Source organism: Tachysurus fulvidraco, chromosome 15, assembly GCF_022655615.1.
Source record: "Tachysurus fulvidraco isolate hzauxx_2018 chromosome 15, HZAU_PFXX_2.0, whole genome shotgun sequence".
Taxonomy (NCBI): domain Eukaryota; kingdom Metazoa; phylum Chordata; class Actinopteri; order Siluriformes; family Bagridae; genus Tachysurus; species Tachysurus fulvidraco.
In genome coordinates this window covers 8,862,615-8,882,145 of record NC_062532.1, presented here as the reverse complement: position 1 = coordinate 8,882,145, position 19,531 = coordinate 8,862,615, and the positions used below count along the sequence as shown (strand labels likewise).

Sequence of the window (19,531 nt, the reverse complement as noted above, 5' to 3'; positions counted from 1 at the left end):
TTTATTTGTATAACTCTAACTCTGCCAACAGTGCCATTGTAAATCACATCCCTCGTCAATGCAAATTCTGTATTAACAGCTAATAAGCCTCCACATAATCAAAGTAATTATAAACAGACAAAATGCTTTGTGATTTGTCAAAGAATAATAATGCATCATTTTTGATATGGAAAAACTGTTTGCAAGGTGATATTCATTTAAATATTTTGGTAAGGAGTCTGTAGTATCAGCACAACAACAGTCAGAATTAAGATCAATGAATGCTTGTAAATTATAAATGCTCAAATGTAGTTTCGTCATTTGTTCACATTACTGTACATTCCACAGGCATGTGTAAGGTAAGGGAAAGTTTTAATGTTATTTCACTGTGGAGGTAATGTCTTTAAAATTAGATTTATTCATGTAGAATTTATTTACATTTTAATTATACAATAGTGACATCACCACCATTTGTATTAGTTATGTAATTCTTCACCAGTAACTATACATACGGTAACTGGGCAGTGGCTACACAGTGGTTTAGACTCTGGAAGGTAGTGGGCCCTTGAGCAAGGTCCTTAACCTTTTAGTGCTCATTTGTATGAATTTAAGTCACTCTGGATGGTGACTAAGGGTGTGTGGTTAAGACTAAGATTATGGGTGTCTGTCAAATACTGTAAATGTAATGTTTAACAATGTGATGTACTGTTTGTCCAAAGAAAATGTTTAATATCCTTACACCTTTCTCCCTGTCTATATATAAAATCTTATTGCTATCAGCCTTTGAGTTCCATTCTAATGAAATCAAATAATAAAAAAAAGCATTCTGCAGCATTACTTTATTGTTTTAAACACTTCTAAAACATCTCTAGGTTTCAAGTAGTGGTTTTTTCACAGCTTAATACATATACAAAGACCTGAAAATCAGTTACAGTTCAAAAGTTAAGTTACAGTACTGAACAGATGCATTAAACATTTTCATGGGTTGTGATGTTTCTGAAATACAAGAACATTTCTACTTGTAGAGCACTAAATAACACACATGTAACTGATTTTTCAGTACCATACACAGCTGATTAAGAACACTGCATCTCCAGTGTTGTAATGTAAAAAGTGCTTTGCTTCGTTTGAGGTTATGATGAAACAGCATGTCATATGTTGTGCATTAAAAATCTTGAATCCTGAAAGTAAGCAAGTTCCAACACAGTTCCTGTGTTATTCCATAATTTATCACAGGTGAAATAATGCTATCACAGTCAGCACTGTTTGCAGGATGTATGTTGTATGAAATGTTACAGTACAAGCATAAGAAGAACTTGACCACACTTGAAAATAGTGACACCTTTGGCATTCAGAACATGGCACAAGACAATGATGGAAAAGGCACACAAGTGTATATACATACAAAAACATGTAAAGTATAATTTACTCATCGACATAACAGCAGTCCAAAGAAACATATCAGTGCCCCGTAGAGTTAAATGAAACAGCTGTATTTTGACGGATCGCAGTACCAGGATATTTAACGTCTTTCTGTCTGGTAAAAAAAAAATAATACACACACAAATGTAACGGTATGAATGTAAATTCTGAGATAGTTTTATCTTTTCTCTGGTGGATGAAATGTGAGGTTACTGTAATAGTCTGTTCATTTGGCTCTGGTCTCACCAAGACAGACAGGATCACAATACAAACTTTTTTTTTCAAGAATTCCAGTGGTTTAAATGTTGGGAAATGATTCAGCAAGTAGTCTGCCACATATAATGTAACACAATACATGGTGAGGCGGACAGGATCCAAGCAGGACCACCATCAGGGTTGTTCTTCCTCGTTTTCCTTTTGTCTTAATGGGATACTTTTATCCAAATATACAAAAGCAAAGAATGAATCTGGTCCCCAATGACCTCTTATTGATTGTTAGTATATGTATATTTTGGACACTCTTTTGAAGCTCACAGTGGACAGGATTTCAAAGCTGCCATTTGATTGTTTGTCAGAGGCACAAAGTTTATAGTGGCACCCTTACTCTCAAACATTTCTGCTGATGCCAACCTTTTCTTTCACAAACTAAGGAAAGCCTGTTCTTCAGCACAGATCTCACCATCTTCCCTTTCCATTTCCATCTCTCCACCACTGTGGGCCGCGGTGTTCTTCCTCTTCACCTGCCGGTGGGTGGAGCCACAGGGTCTCTGCATGGGTACCAGCAGACGAAAGCCGGGTGAGGCGGGTACAGACGCTGGTGCCAGGCTGACTGGGGAGAGATGGCAAGGGACCAGGGAGGAAGAAGAGGCAGTGGAAGGACTGCTGCTCTGGACAGAAGAGTATCCAGAGCTGTGGAGATTGATGCGGAGTGGCCTTTTGGAAGAAAAGGAAGAGCAGGATGCAGCAGGCTCAGCCATGTTTTCCTCATCACTTGAGAGAGCACTGCAGTCTAGCCGCTGCACACACAGTGGTAGCTGAACTGAAAAGATAGAAACTGTGGAAACAAAAACATCTCTATTACTCGTACATTTGTGGTACAACATTAAATTACCAATACTTTTAAAAGCATGTCACAATGTCTCTTCAATAGCTCACTAAGGATGATTTTGCCCAAACTATTTTCTCTGACCCCCCACCTCCCTCTCCCATTACACCCAAAACTGTATTTTACAAATCTAGAAGCATTTTGTAAACATGTGGTATGAATATCTACTGTCTGAGCTAAAATAAATCAGCCCTGCAGTACTTCTTTAATTAACCCTGTGTATATTTCACCTTTAGTGAACCTTTAGTGGTTCTGTTGGGAAGTGGAAAATAATCCAGTTTAAGACATTTTTAAAGAGCAAAACCTGTTTGTTTACACACCTTCACACTCTTTCTCTCCATCACTGTCTTGATCTCCCTCATACCCCGAGCAGGATGTATCAAGGCTCCAGTCTAGGATGCCATCCACAAGGGTTTCCTCCTGATTCGACAGCTCTGCTGTGGGTGTGCCCCGATTGGTATGCATGCTATTCTCTCTCCTGCAAAACAAAGGGGAGTAAAATTAACATAATTAAATTTAACAAAAGATAAGACAAAAGGGCAAGACTACTTTCCTCAAGACTTCACAGCAGATTTCACATGTCATTGGTACAGAATTTCTAAAGAATTCTCTAAAGGCATGGTAGAATTTGAGTCTTCTATATATTGCTGCTAAGATTTAAACTGTGCCTTGAGGCCTGCCAGCTTCCAAGACATTCAGCTGCTTTAAATGCTAAAATGAATGTTCACCAATAGAAGAAAAAAAAAATCACAGCTAATATAAACAATGATATTTAAATTACTGATGTATGGATATGTGCCCTTCACCACTGCAACATGTTTACATTACATTACATTTACAGCATTTAGCAGACACCCTTATCCAGAGTGACTTACATTTTATCTCATTTTAATACAACTGAGCAATTGAGGGTTAAGGGCCTTGCCAGGGGCCCAGCAGTGGCAGCTTGGTGGACGCAAGAACTGAACTCACAACCTTCCGAATGTAGTCCAACACCTTAACTAGGCTACCTCATCCCTTATGCAAACTGTATTATGGCCATAAATTGCCATGATGCATTATTTCATAAGACACTGATTTTAAAGATTTTAATTTATTTTAATGTTCTGCTTGACCTGAATAATTTTGGTGATAAAAACATAGAAGGCCATGTGCTAAAACTTTCTGCTTTTTAATTTTCACAGCAACATTGTTCACTATTGCTTGTTCAGCTCACCCCAATAAAGATCATTTTATCCCTCAACTTTTTGCTACAGTCTCTTTAGTACGGTTGCTTTTGGGTACATTAGTAGTACCCAATCAGCTTGCTTTTAAGTAAGATTTGTCCAATTACTGATTGGGGGTAGGGTGGGTGACGACACCAACATATCTTATAAACATAAGCTATATAATATGGTACCATTTCATAGGAATTTTCTACAAAATCTACCTCTTGCTGTTGCTGGTTGGAGAAGACAGGAATGTTTGGATGTCAGCAGATTGGTTGTTAGCACTAGGATGCTCAATATGAGGCTCCACCTCTGGAACCTCCAGCACTTGGCACAGTTCCTTAAAGTCCATTACCTGTGAACCACAAACACCCAAGTACGAGTATGAGACAACAAATATGAGTCATCTCTAACAATATTAAAGTAAAACCTTGTTATATATCTTTCATGATGGGTAAAAGGTTAGAAGTCTAGGGTCACTTTTGTGTTTTGTCATAAGCTATCTTAATTGTGGCTTTGTTTCAGAAAGCCATAAAAAAAGAAAAAAAGAAAAAGGGCATTTGGTTCAACAGTGCAGATGGGATTGCTCAGCAGTTCAGCTCTGAACAGAGTAAAGTGCTGTCTCTTTATACAGAGTCTCGATGTTTGAGAATTTGGACTGAAAGCCCACTCTGCAGTGAGCAGAAAGAATGAAAAGGCTAGATTAACCTTTGCTGAGATACATGTCAAAGAGAACTGGTGCAAAGATCACTTTATTGATGAAAGCAAGTTTAATTTATTTGGGTCTGATGGGAAACATTATGTACCATTATGTTCCATAAGCTAACTTAATTGTGGCTTTGTTTCAGAAAGCCATAAAAAATAATAATAATAATAATAATAATAATAAATCATTAAAAACAATAATACCTGAATACACTATATGAAAACAACAACAAAATCACACAGATATTCGGCGAAATTAGGAGCAGAGTTCTAGAAATAACAATACAATACTCACTGTATCTTTGCTTATATGTTGGTAGGAGTCACTTTCAAACCTCTGCTTAACACCAGTTAAGGCCACTTGTCTGTAATCTTTTGGCACGTCCTGACTGAAGCTACAAGAGGGAAAAATTCATCACAAAAAGCAAGCATATAGGACATTGCTCTGAGGTTTCTTTCCAGTGTACTCTGTGCTTGATTTAAACAAAAACAAATAGAAAGCACACTGTACTGTTATCCTTTGTGGTTAAATTAACAATGTAAAATAAAATGTCAAAATAATAAAATTTGTCAAAATAATAATTATTGCATTGTATAACTCGAGTAATATGTAACTGCTGTTATAAACAACTGTGCTTGTTCACAATACAGATTTGGGTGTGATTTCAGTACCAGAGCCTTTTTATAGTTTCATATTCTCTGCAATTTTTACACGAGGAAAAACCTGTGCTTTTGGGAAAATTACAAATACTTCAAGTAGTGTAAATCAGCCAAGCGAATCATTTACAATTACAATTTTAAATTTAAATTTTAATACAAAATTACAATTACAATATTGATCTCCCTCTGTTAGAACAAATTTAGAAATACCAAGTCCTGTAGACAAGTTTGGAGAGAGTAGATTTATACAAAATAAGCACATGAACCTCACCACTTAATATAGATGAGCAAACCACACGACACCAGGTCCTGTTTAGTAAAGCCTGTGCTCTCCACAAGATGTCTCGGCCATACAGGAGCTGTGAGAACACAGAGGAGGAGAAGGGGGAAAAAATTCACTTCTAAAGACACTTGAAGAAACAGCTAAGCAAAACATGGCAATAAGATTTTATGGTTACATTTATGTTGAGAAATATTTAATGTCGAAGAAAGTACAATTGTCAAGCGTTTTAGATCAATGCATTGACCACTTTGATTATTGTATTATTTTGATAGTGTTTAACCATTGGGAGTGGAGTAAAAGAGGGGAAAAAATAATAAAAATCCATTAGGGTGGGTAAAGAATACCATCAATTTCTATTAGATTTATTGGCAAATTAGTATAGATCTCAGCAAACTGACCAAGTACCTGAAATCAAAAAGTGGAAACTAAATTTAAACTAAAGTAACAGAAAATTGAACATGACAAGGCATGCTGGTCTTTAAAAAAAAAAGGGGGGGGGGGGGTATTTGGACCGTAGCTGTTGCTATAGAAACTATAAGGCAAAAATCACATTGAAATGCAGTGGTCATTTTAGTTACTCAGTTTTCAGCACCTCAGTCTTTGCTTATAAAGACAATTTGAATCCACCAGTAATTAGGGCTGGGTGATAAAATAATAACGATATGTATCGTGATAGACACGTGATCGATATCAATAAAAAATGTGTTCAATAAAATGTTCAATATTTTTTATTCTTCTTCGGAAGAAAACAGAGGTTGTGATGCAAGTTTGGTTGCATTAACAAAGGCACTCACTCTCTGGTAACCTAGCAACATAGGGAGTGACATACTAATAGCCAATCATGTAACAGTATCATGTTTGGTTGCGCCATATCGTTGTCTCGTGCTGGTCTGCTGGAATCCTCTTCAGTAACCGGCGACTGATAAGCAGAAAATGAGCCGCAGCGAGCGAGGAAAATGCAGCTACTTTTTCATATTTCTGCAGGTTTAATATTTCAAACAAGGTTACTGTACTGTATCAGGTTTGTTTTTTATATTACAGATGTATCAGTCTACCTTTTACATATTTTAAAACTCTTTATTCACCAGAAGGTGAACAGCTAGTGAACTTCCTAGCACTAAACGCACTAAATTCTCAGGTTTTCTATGTTTATATTTAACACTTTGCAGTGTTTTATTACACTTTATTAAGCATTTTCTACATTTTCTTTCATTTTGTACCTTAAATAGTAAGAGATAATTGTTAAGTGTGCATTGTGACTTTAGACTTATGTTTACATATTAATTATTTACGTTTTCTTGGTTGTTGACATTTCGGTCTTAATAACTGAGGGGATTATGATCAAGGTTAAGTTTAAAATGTTTAAATGTAATATATTTTATTTATTTTTACTTATTTTAAAGGGGTCATAAAAAATATCAATAATTATCGATATCGACCGATATGAAACACTGATATCGTGATACAGTTTTCAGCCATATCGCCCAGCCCTAGCAGTAATTCAGATATGCAAAAGAACATGAATATGATATGACTCAAAATAACTCTCATGACATTTGGGTTATGTGAGTAGAAATCACAGGAATGAAAACTGGTGAAAAATAAGATTCGAACAATTTTAAGATTTTGAAAAAGAGGAATGATTAAATGGAACAGTTACCATAGTTGTGCAGTGCTCTAGTGAGCAGCAGGGTGGCGCTGGCAAAGCGAGCAGGATCAGGCAACGTGAGGGGGGAGAAGAGTAGAGACAGTTCACAGATGTAGCTGAAGAGATGAGCAGTACGCCGATGCATGGGCAGAAGAGACTGCAGTACCTCACCATAGTCCAGTAGAGTGGGAGTCTGGAATAGTGCACATGCATATTAAAGACTTAAAACATTTATTGTACTTATGCCAGAAACGAAAGTGCGTGATTAAAAGCTAAGTCTCATACAGTAAAATCTATACATAATTGTGTAAAAACCTGCTTTCTTTTCACATGTACATATGCAGGAATGGCGAGTAGAGGTGCCAAGTGCTGTAGTGCAGCCATACATGCCATAACGCTGTGTACGTATGTAAACAGCAACAGTTACTAGTGCAAGTGCCTGGGCTTATGGAAAGAAAGATTGCTGTTGTACAGATAGAAGTCAAGTAGACAAACAATCAAAAATCACCCACCCGGATCTTCCCCTCCAGTACAGAGATGACCTCCCCCATCATCCTGACCAAGTCCTCATACTGATATGTGTTATCAGTGAGCCACACAGCCTCTCGAATGGTCAGAATTTCTTTACTAATATACCTGAAAAGAAAAGAAAAAAAAATTAACACAACCACTGAAGTGACAAAAAAAATAGCAGGTCAGCAGAGTTTACGTCTCAGCCAAGTTGTCCCTGTAGATTTGCACAGATCTTAAAAGCCAGACAGTTTTTCTTTTTCATTCCAGAAGACTAAGCATATAAAAATTACTATTGTTTAGGATCTTACCGTGTGCAGATGACCATGCAGGCAATACCCAGAAGCTGTAACCTAGCCTTGGGCACGGAGCGCCGAGCCAGGTAGCGGTCCACACAACTTACAGTCACATGCAGAGCCAAGCTGGAGAATTCCTTCATAGTGGCTACCTCCACCAACCAGTCGATCAGGATGTACCTTGTAAAAAAATTAGACGTGCCAAGTGAGCGCACTGTAAACCTCTTAGCCAATATGAATAGACGGAGTATTAAAAATGAGAAGATATTTGTAGCACCTCATGGTATCATTGATGCCTTCTTTGTGTGGGCTGTCAGAGCGTCGTGGAGGTGATGGACAGGAAAGAAAGAGTTGAGCAACGAGGTCAGCACAAGCCTGAGGCTCCAAACCCAGAGGATTGCCAATGGCACATGACTTTGCTAAAGACAACTGAGAAATAAGATCCAAAGTAAATGGTTACGCTCAACTGAAATCAACCATGCTCATGTGCCAACAGGATTTTCAGCAAATCCTGCTATGGCCAACAAAAATAACTGACAGATCCAGAATGGAACTTATCAAATATTGGCTGTATTTAGCGTGCTGAAGTGAGATAAGGACAGCAATGACAGATCAATGGATGAATTATTAGGACCATGACACAAAACAGTAACAGGATGTGAACAGAAACAGATTGGATGATAAAAATAAATGACAAAGAGCCAATAAGCAGTTGCTAATTTGTAAAAATCAAAAAGTACTGAAGCCTTGTGACACAATATTGCATTTTTTGAGACTTTATTTTATTAGATTTAATATGCAAAGGCTGTATCTAAATAGCAACACTTACCAAGGAAAACAGCAGCCAAAGGTAAATTGTTTGGTGTCAGTTATGTGTAAAGAACCCATAATAAATTCAGTGTTAAGAGTTTGTGGTTTAAAGAAAAGAGAAAAAAAGAAAAGAAAAAAGTAGTGATTCGGCATGGGTAGCTCCATCACACCTAACTACAGCATCACAAAATCACAATTCTTAAAAATTCAAAAAAGTTTTGTCTGTATTCCAACTGTGCCATATTATAAGGTCTTGTACATAGTTTTGAGCTTCGATGCTAAACATGTCATTTACACATTTTATTGGTCGATTTAATTGCCTCATTTTTTTATATGTTAAAAAATACAGCAACAGGGCAATGGACAAATTCCGAGTTCAGGAATAAAATGTTCTTTTCAGATCATGGTTTTGCTGTAACCAAGGATCTAAAACAGAACATTAAACTTCAGAGCAGCCTGACTGTTCTTTGAAATCACAGTAATAGCAACAGCAATGAAATCACTGCAGGTGAAACTGACCTTGAGGTAAACAGGAACATAAACGGGTGGCTCATACAAGCCAGATAATAGCATTACAAAAAAAGAAAAATAACAGACAGATAGACACAAACCTGTGCTTCCCAGCAGCCCTTTGCAGCAAAGTCCCGAAGAGCACGCGCACACTCCAGATACCGACCAGGGTCAACCAACTGCAGGGAAGGGGAGAGGAAAGTAGGGAAAAAAAAAAAAAAGCCAGTGAGGGTCATAAATAGTCATCACGAGTGAACTGATTTGTAAACTCTAAGAAGGTTCTTACTGCTGTATGGCGATTTTTTTCCCAAAGGAGATAGGAGCTTTGCACACTGCCACAGCACGCTGACTTGTCAAACATGGTAAGAGCTGATGAGCGCGTCTCCTCCTCCTGACACACATGGACAACACAAAATGAAAATCAAAGCAAGTGTAAAGAAGGCAGCTTCACAATAAACAAGATGTTTTCATGACTCGGGTGAACATGAAATAACTTGTGAGTGAAGCTGATTTGCTTCATTATTCAACATATTTTTGCAAACAGTTTAGTCATGGTCTCAGAAAATGAGCAGCAAATGCATCACACGAAAAATAATAAAGAAAGAATACAAAAATCAATTACAAACATGCCTTTCAGTGCTGTATACTACTTTATGATCTGATGGCAATTAAAGGTGGCGTGGTGGTACAGGGTGTAGAACTCCGGGGTGTGGGTTTTGGTCCTGTGGGGTTCGATTACTATCTGTGTGAAGTTTCACATGTTCTCCCTGCATCTGTGTGGATTTCCTGCTGGCTCTTCACTTTGTCACACCTCATCAAAACTGGTGAAAGCAATCTAAATCAGAGACTACACTAAACAGCTCCTAGGTGTGAATGTGTGTGCATTCAGCCCTGTGGTGGGTTACTATCCCATCAAAGGTGTGTTCCTGCCCAGTCATCATCCCAGGCTATGAAGATACTTTCTGTTTTTCCCCTCGTACTGATCTCAGGCTGGTTAGCAAATTAGAATTGGACATCCTGAGCATTTATGCAGAGGTGTTGGGCTGTAGCATCCCACATATGTGGTCCGTTGAGACCATGTGTTTAGAAATTGAAAAGTAAGACTTGAAAAAACTAGTGATGGTGGCTATTAAACTTATTGTGGTGTTTCATCATCTGCTGACATTCAAAAGCACTGATGGGTGACTGAGGACCAATTCATTCAATGTGACAAATACAAGTTGAGATGGTTAATCAGTCACTTACATCTGACAGATCAAGGACTCTAGCCAGGCAATGAAGTAGTGCTCCTCTCCTCTCCTGCAGAAAAAAAAAATCAGTGCAAATAAACCAACATGATAAGAGCTAATATGATTGCTATAAGACACAAAGATTAACTTTATTTAGCAATAAAATTGATTTTTTTTCTACTGCATTTGTAGATTGTACAATAGTTAATGTGCAGATGGTCGTGGAGTCATTAGTTTACTTTAGTAATAGTGTACATGCAGCTGGTAAAGAATGTGCATGTACAGATTTCCTTACCAAGTTGCTCTCACACTCTGATTTGAGATGTTCATATACCACAGCCTTGCAGCAGCTCCCAGAGGGAGACCATGGTGGCCGAATAAAGAGCCAGATGAAGGGATCAGCCTGTGGTGAGCGCACACGTTCAGCCAGGGTGAAGTATTTGGCAGCCATCCTGCCACAGAGATCAGCCCGTCCCTCTTCACCGAGTGCCGCTGGAGAGAAGCAAGAACAGACTGCTTTGATCAAATTTAAACAGCACTTTCTGTTAACAACTATTGAAAGCTCATCAATTTAATCAGGTGAACAAATAAGTAAGCACCAATCAATCTAGTGGCACATTCAAATGCATGAAAATAAGACTATCGTGTTAAAAAATAAATAAATAAGTAAATAAAATAAATGTTAAAAAAAAAAAAAAAAAAACTTACGTCCTTCATTGTACAAATACGCAATTCCTAGTTTTACTGCAGCCTCAAAATTTCCTTTCTCTGCAGCCCTGGTGATAAAACCAAATACAAATGAGCTAATGGACTCAGATATGATAGCGTGATTTAATTTTGAATACATTTTCAAGTTTCCTTCTTAGTTCTTAACATTTGCACTATTAGAAACTAATCAGGGGTGTTGGCTGACTCTAGGACTATATAGTCCTAATATTTCTAAACTATTAACTATTTTCAGCTACCTCTCAAACAGCCAGACAGTGTCCGGAGCTGGCCAACGGTCCTTAAAGCTGACCCGTGCCCAAACACTTGAGTTGTTGTTGATGATATTACGAAGACGAGAGTGCACCTATAAGAGAGAAGACAAAAATTTATAATGGAAGCTAGTAAACGGCAACATACAATTTAAGAATCATTTCTAATCACTTCTGTATTACAAACTTGCACATAAATGAATAATAAAAACCATATTAACCCTTTAAGGACATTATCACATTGGCACTTTTACCCTTAGAATAGGTTTCTGGTGCACCGAGTTCAGTGAAAACTGTGTTTGATTCAGTGTACAGTTTAGATCTCTGAATGAACTACAACTCAAAGCTCTTTTATTAATAAAGAGCTTCGTTCAGAACAGTGATTATAAAGTTGTGGAAATTAACCTATGATAATGCCACCCTACCCCAAACAAACCCAGTAGTGAGTTAAGGTATAAACTACCCGAGCGCATCATGTTTTCTCCTTTTTTGTAATTTTTAAACTCTTTTTTTTTTTTACTCTATTCACACCCTCAAATCTGACCCCTGAAGATGACCGCAACTACAGGTGGTGGTTGAGAGACTCACGGCTCTGACGGAGAGCAGGTCCTCGGCAGAAAGACACTGGAGGACACAAAGCAGCACCTCTTCAGGTAGAGTCAGAAGGCCCAGGGAAGAGACCTGCTTTCGGACCCGCTTCCTCGCAGGCACAGCAGAACATTTATGGCATCGACAGTGTAACACTATAATGGACAGATAAAAAGCTTTTTTAGTGAACATATATCATTGCTGATGAAGAAATTGTGTTGAATAAAGCCTAGAAAATCAACAGGCTTTTCTTCTTCTTCCTAGTCAGTTTCAAACGTTTGTGGTTTCTCATTAATATCACTGAGTGATGGTTTCATCCTGAAGACCACAACTGCTATAAAATAATACTAGGACATTATTCCTGCTCATCGTGGTAACTGGATGTCAAGTCTGAGTAACATGTTAGTTTATTATGTTTTAAAACTGATAAATGAGTGAGTCAGTGAGTCAGGACACTTTAACCTTTTACACCATTACTGGGTTCAGCGCCTAATTTCCCTCCTTGGCTTTAACTCGACAGATGTGAACTCCTTTACACTAATACTGCTTATTCACGTCATAAGCACTGAGGTTACATTTACCAGCTAAAAGCTATAAATATTTCTGGTATAAATATCCAGTTACTGTAAATATACAAGTTACAGAAAAGAAAAAGCTAAGTCAGTTTAGCATCTGTATAAAGTAGCTTAATGTTAACTACATTGCTAGGTCTTTGCCATAGACTCTACAGTTTAAATCTAGATACAATGACAACAAACACATAAGTCATCTATAACATTTATGAATTTATAAACAGAGAAAAGTTGTATTTACTTCCTATAGAGCAGTAACTGAGATTAGCTTGATTGCTAACAGCTAAATAAATATATAGGTACTCACCGCCGGCTTTCATTTCAATACAAGCTCGTTAGCTGCTAACTAACTTTAGCTTTAGCTCCTTAAAGTGAATATAGACAGAAACTGGACCGTTACAGTAAGTTTAATTAAACTTGTGCGGCTTGTTGGAGGCTGTTTGCTTGCAGAAGAGCTCAGTATTAGTCTGTTTAACTACACACACAGCTTGAAATTATGGCTCCTCCCCTAAGCCTATTAGCACCGCCCGCGCGCAACAGTTTAAACATCAACTTTGCTGGCCCATTGGTTAAAACACGACCACGCCCACGCAAAGTTCTACCCTACGCTGATTTGTCCGTTCCTAAAAGTCGGCATGTAATTGGTTAATTTTATGAATAATTAAAAGCACTTCTATGATTGGGTGGAATGATGCTATTTCGAATTGTGCCTTTCTATTCTTACATGAAGTCTTACAGTATTAGTTTTTTTAGGGGTATGGAATGTAGATGTATCATAGATTAATTAGAAATGAAAGATACATATTACGTATAGATATAAATTATTTCAATTATGTTTGACCATGAGCTTCACACAGGATGAAGTGCACTATATAACAAAAAATATTATTTTTCTATACACAACAGTATTAACAGTAGAGCCTGGCATATATATATATATATAGCAGACATTCTCCACACCACCACTGCATGTCATAGTTCCAAAATGCATCTAGAGAAGCTTCGAATGTTCCCAGAAGCACAGCGAGCTCCTTCATTGTGAAATGTAGAAGTTTGGAAACACCAGGACGTTACCTAAGGCTGTCTGCCCAGTTGAACTTAGTAACCAGACTAGAAGGGCCTTGATCAGAGAGGTGAACAATATCCCAGTGACCACTCTAATGGAGTCTCCTGCAGAAATGTGAGAACCTGCTAGAAAAAAAGAATCTCAAAATACTCCATCAATCAAGCTTTTATAATAGAGTGGCTAGGCCTTGGTTAAAGGCGTGTGGCAGGAGTCTGGAAGCATGTATTAAAATATTCTCGTTTGATGCGATAAAAGTGTAACTTTTTCCGATAAACACCAAGTGCTACATCTGACATGACCAGATACTGCTCACAACTGGTTAATACTTTTCCTATGGAGAAATATGTGAAACTAAGTTTGTAGAGATTTTCCAAAGAATACTCAAAACTGTAACAGGTGCACAAGGTGTTTGTGCAAATACTGCAAATACTATGGGAATGAATACTGACCCAGTATTAATGATCCTAATGACTTACTCTTCCATCAGCCTAAAACTCTGTTGAGAGGAATTATAGCACTTTTAACAATAACATTTTTAATAAATGCATAAAACAAACAGGGAAAATAAGACTTAGGAAGAGGTTTCAGGAAGAGGTAGGCTCTCCCATTGCTTGAAGACAGCCAGTGACTCAGCTGTTTGACGGGGAAGTTCCTTCCACCACCTCAGTGCCAGAACAGAAACAGGTCTTGATGTATATCTACCTCTTAACCTGAGAGATGGTAGTAGTCGAGCAGTGTTTGTATACTGTGGGGAGCACGATGCAGTGCGAGGAGTGATAAGAGCTTCTCATTGAATTGCTGCCATTTGAGGACACCATTTCATCTTTGATTTATGTTTTCTTTTGATTTTCTGTAATTTTCAGCCATATTAAATATTATTATTATATTTGTTATCTTTTAACTAGTCAATGTGCCTGTTATGATATATCTTTTATGGTTTTGCTGCAGATTACATGCCAGATCTTTTGACAATTATCAGTAATGGTAACAAGACAAAGTGCCAGGCAGCGTGTGACATTTACTGTGAAGCATTTATAAATTAGTTATAAAGTATTCCGTCAGTGCTTTGTCTGAATAAAGTGTTACTTATTGAACTGAAATAGCTTCTGATGGTGTCATGACTGTTCATATTCATGCAAACAATGTATGTCAAGTTTTTTTTTTAATTCTTTTAAATAATAAGGAATTAAAATAAGTTATTTTAATCGTGCCCTTGGAAGACCCTCTGTGTGAAATTATGCAGGTATTATTAGCATGGAGTAAGACAAAGCATAATAAATGAGTGTGGCTCTATTCATTGGAACCTACAAATATGTTCAGGTCAAATGACCCATAATTAGTGTGCCAAAAGAAGAACTGCGTAATGACAACAATTAGCAGTAGTGTCCTAAAATAGATGTCTTATGGAGCAACGTCTTTCTTAAAAAGAGAACTTTTCCTATTCAGCTGTAAGACACCAAATGCATATAAATAATTTCATCTAAAGCAATCTACATATGCTATATGAAAATACAGTTCAGTGCTATGTTGGCTTTATCCTTTAAGTCATAAAATGTATTTTCCTCTTATTATTTCAGCCCTAAATGTTAAACTGTTAACGTTTAAATCTTCAAACATAGTGGTTATCTTAAAATAAAAATGTGTTTTTATTATAAGACATGCTTTTATTATTATTATTATTATTATTATTATTATTATTATTATTATTATTATTATTATTATTATTATTCATTCATTCATTCATTTTCTACTGGTTATCCGAACTTCTCGGGTCACGGGGACAAGCTGTGACCCGAAGTTCATATAAACAGTATATACACCCTGGACGGAGTGCCAACCCATCGCAGGGCACACACGCTCATATTCACTCACACGATCACACACTACGGACAATTTTCCAGAGATGCCAGTCAACCTACCATGCATGTCTTTGGAGTACCCGGAGGAAACCCCCGAGGCAGGGGGAGCACATGCAAACTCCACACACACATGGCGGAGGCGGGAATCGAACCCCCAACCCTGGTGAACATGCTAACCACTAAGCCACTGTGCCCCATTATTATTATTATTATTATTATTATTATTATTATTATTATTATTATTATTATTATTATTATTATTATTATTATTATACATTTATAGATATTATTAATGCTTTCAGTACAGATAAAACAATAATAAAAGTGTTTAAAGTGAAAAGTCTCATGTAGAAATGAAAACAGTAAAACACTAGTACTCTGTATTAAATGCACATTGAACAAATGTTGGATACATGTTGGACAATGTTATCTGATGGGATCGAACCCAAAGCTTCGTTTGTAGCCAGGTCCTGTGACTGCCTGGATAGTTAACATTTGCCGCCTAATTAAAATGAAAGTGGGGATTCACAGTGGTGCAGTGAGTAACATTGTCATCTCACAGCTCCATGGTCTGGTGTTCAGGGACGTGAGCTCCGGTTTCTGTCTGTGTGAAGTCTGACATTCTCCTCTCTGCCTCTGCTTTCCTCCCACCTCCAAAAAACACACTGATAAGTAGATTCATTAATCTGAATTGCCCATAGGTGTGAATAATTCTAATAACTAGAAGAAAAATCTAAATCATGAATCAATTATTCAGTTATTGATTTGATAATTGCTAAAATTGCCCTTCTTTTTTCAGATATGTCAGTTAGTCAGTAAGTTACCAGTGGGTGGATTTGTAAGCTAACTGACTGATATTTCTAATTGTTACATATTTGTTATATATTAATTTATTATTCATTCATTCATTCATTCATTTTCTACAGCTTATCCGAACTACCTCGGGTCACGGAAGAAGAAGAAGAAGAAGAAGAAGAAGAAGAAGAAGAAGAAGAAGAAGAAGAAGAAGAAGAAGAAGGAGATTAATTAAAGATTCCATATTTAATAAAATTATGACAAGAATATTATAGTAGAACCAGTCCTTTGTATATTTCCAAAACTTTTATTAACATTTGTGTGATTGTACCATTGAATGGATTTATTGAGGCAATTAGGAAACATTTGTTGCTGCTGACCCTTAACTTGTACTTACATGTATGTGTGTATATAAAGAATAAAAAGGAAAGCCTAAGCACGAACAAAAAAATCTAAAAGATGTACTTCAAAAATAAAACATACAGAAAATATAAATACAGAAATTAATCAATTGCAAAATACAATCAATAAAGAAATTAACACAGAATTACATGACTATGCAAAAATATTAAGACATCATAATTAGGTAGAATTGTAAGATGCTTATTCATTCTATGATTTTATTAATTTTTTTAGTTCTGGTCTTCTTTGGTAAGGTTTGCTATGAGTAGATGCAAGATATGTAAATGCACTGAAAGTATACTTACTGCAGAAAGAGTTCACTCAAAGATGAAAGATAAAAATGTTTTTTTCCCTTGTGTTGCACTGTAGGCTGGTTAACACAAAAGAGTAGTGTACACCCACCAGTTTAGTATATGCTTTCAGCATGTCTAAATCATCACTACTGTCTAACACAGACACTAACATTAAACTTTGAAGAATTGTAACTATAAAAATATATTATCCCCAAGCCTCAGCTGAGGTTTAGCTAATAACAGGCATTGTCTCATACACTTCCTGATCGTTAACCCTCTAGCTTGCCTATAACAGAGCAATGTAAAGACTTTTCCACCCATTTTAGAGTTCCAGACCTTCATTACAAAAAATGCAAAACTGACAACACCATAAACCTCCTAACATTTCCAAGCTGATTTACTAACAGGGTCTAGTAATGACTGCATTTTGAACTGAAAAGCAGGTTTTGTAGTAGTTTTGCACATTTTCTCAAAATCCTAGCAATATGTTTTCTAATAAAAGTAAACCCTGTCATACAGTGGCATTATATCTGAGATATAAAAAATGAGGCTGAAGCAAAAGAAAGTGCCCTTTTTTCTAGTTAATTTTCCCAGCATGACAACAGTTTGACAAAAATAGAAAAACACATTCGCATGTGACATCTTGTGGAAAATACCAATTTTTTTTAGAATCATAAAAGTGTTATATATATTTTTTCATACTTCCCTGTAAGTGAGAACAGTAATGTTGTTGTGAAGTGCTGTGCTAATAATTCATTCTGTACCATCTCCCTGTGTGGTTTGATTTTGATGATGGGAGGGAAAAATCAAAGGGTGCAGTTTTCCAGGAAACTTGCAGTGCTCAATTGCCGGATAAGTGCCCAAGAACATCTGGCAGAGTTCACCCTGTACTCTTACTGGTCAATTTAACAGCGTCAGATATTGTTTCCCCCATTTATTTACTGATTGCTCTCAGGCTAGCTAATTATCTCTATACTCCATCACCCCCCACTCCTACAAACCCACCACCCCACCTCAAAAAAAGGTTAGGATATTAAAACAAGCTGCACATAAACTTTTAGGAGACTGTAATATTATTTGTTTTAAAAGATTAGATTAAGTTGTTTTTTGTTAGAAATCCAGAAATAAATATAGATGCTATTAGATATAATCTATGAGCATTACATGTAACTGAATGAGATGAATGAAATATTTAGCGTAAGTTACGTATCATTTTATTAAAGCTCTGTCTTAATGTGCTGCTGTTTGGTAAAGCAATCCAATATTTTCATGTATAACTGCCATGATGATTTATTTGTTGCTTTAATGACCACTGAACATGTGAGTGTGAAATCAGGAAAAAGATGTCATGCTTGCCAAGCCAATACTGGGTGGAGAGGGAGGAAAAGGTCGGTGGGCCTGAATTCCTGTAATCTGCACTGACCCTCCCAAACCCGGAGCTTCCTCCTCTGTCCTGCTCTCGCCCTTTCCCCTTTTCCCTGAATCAACTTGCTTCCTGTCCAAATGCTCACACGCTACCCAGTCACTGGGCTTCATTTGTCATTTAAGTTTTTTTCTTTTATTAAGTGAGTCAGTGTGCAGTTTACCTGTGAATGTTCAAATAATGTAGAGCAGACAAAAGAGGAATAGGAGCCTGGAAAAATTTTCAGCAGATAATTTGAGTTACTGGGACAACACCTCACATGACCCTGGTGGAACCCAGGATGGGGTTTGTGGAAGAGAAGTTAATAGATTGGCGTCACTGCGGGAACGTGCAAAAGAGGATGTGAAACGATAGTCATAAAGTAAACACACTGTGATGCATAATGGACTGTACAATGTAATTAGGAATACACTACAGCACTGCGTTCATGGAAAAGGATATCTTTGGAAAAGGAAGGCAGAGATTAATTTATTAAATTAATAAAATTAAATAAATAAATAATGCTAACATTTATCATTAGCTGTTAATAATAATAATAATAATAATCATCATCATTATTATTATTCATTTTTATTTCACTATTGTTGTTGCTAAATGTATTATGGTGTTTAGCTTGAGGTTAAGCCCACAGTGTCATCAGTACAGTACAGTTTGTGTATCAACAATTTGCCAACACACACACAGTTATCTAAAGTATAGAACCAATCTTCAAAAGGTTTTTCAGTTTGATCTTTTGCCCCTACCTCACTTGGTTCTTCAACAACTATCTTAGCTCAGATCATTTTAAAAACGTATACCTTTAGTTAACACCCAAAAGTCTAATCTAAAATGAAAGAAATGCTATACATTTTGTGTTAGATCATTTATTAAGAATGACAGGGAACATTAGTTGTGAATAGTGCAGCTGTGTTTAATAAAATTTAGCCATATAGGCAGAAGATTGTCTTATCTGTAGACATAAACCACATTTGTAAGTGTACTACAGTTTTAAACAATGTCGATTACAGCTCCAGGATCCTGCTTCAAGCCTGAGCCCAGCTTACTCTGTCCGTCTGGGTTTCCTCCCTCAATCAAATTGGTTTACATGCGTGCCTTAAATTGGTTTGCTGTAACATCCAGGATGTATCTGTGCCTTAGCTGACCTTTCAAAGAAGTGGTTATTAAAAATCAAGTGTATTGACAGTTATACAC

At 36.8% G+C, this 19,531-nt stretch overlaps 1 protein-coding gene across 1 annotated transcript; it reads right to left on the bottom strand.

The window, feature by feature from the left end:
* Positions 1–803: 803 nt before the first annotated feature.
* On the bottom strand, positions 804–13,021 carry ccnf (cyclin F). The gene is made up of 17 exons (XM_027141395.2): positions 12,810–13,021; positions 11,931–12,085; positions 11,331–11,437; positions 11,074–11,141; positions 10,661–10,857; positions 10,382–10,435; positions 9,423–9,527; positions 9,238–9,315; positions 8,094–8,245; positions 7,832–7,996; positions 7,523–7,646; positions 7,023–7,203; positions 5,351–5,438; positions 4,715–4,814; positions 3,936–4,069; positions 2,827–2,984; positions 804–2,455 (listed from the first exon to the last, which is right to left on the bottom strand). Exons 1-17 carry the CDS (start codon positions 12,820–12,822, stop codon positions 2,040–2,042), a joined length of 2,295 nt encoding a protein of 764 aa, XP_026997196.2. The 5' UTR covers positions 12,823–13,021; the 3' UTR covers positions 804–2,039.
* Between the last annotated feature and the right edge of the window lie 6,510 nt (positions 13,022–19,531).

Excerpts from the sequence above, each read along its gene's own strand:
- ccnf (XM_027141395.2), bottom strand. Across the intron at positions 9,528-10,381 it reads GAGTCCTTGATCTGTCAGAT|GAGGAGGAGACGCGCTCATC; the intron begins GTAAGTGACTGA and ends CATGTGTGTCAG. Across the intron at positions 2,456-2,826 it reads TGGAGAGAAAGAGTGTGAAG|TTTCTATCTTTTCAGTTCAG; the intron begins GTGTGTAAACAA and ends TTGTTTCCACAG.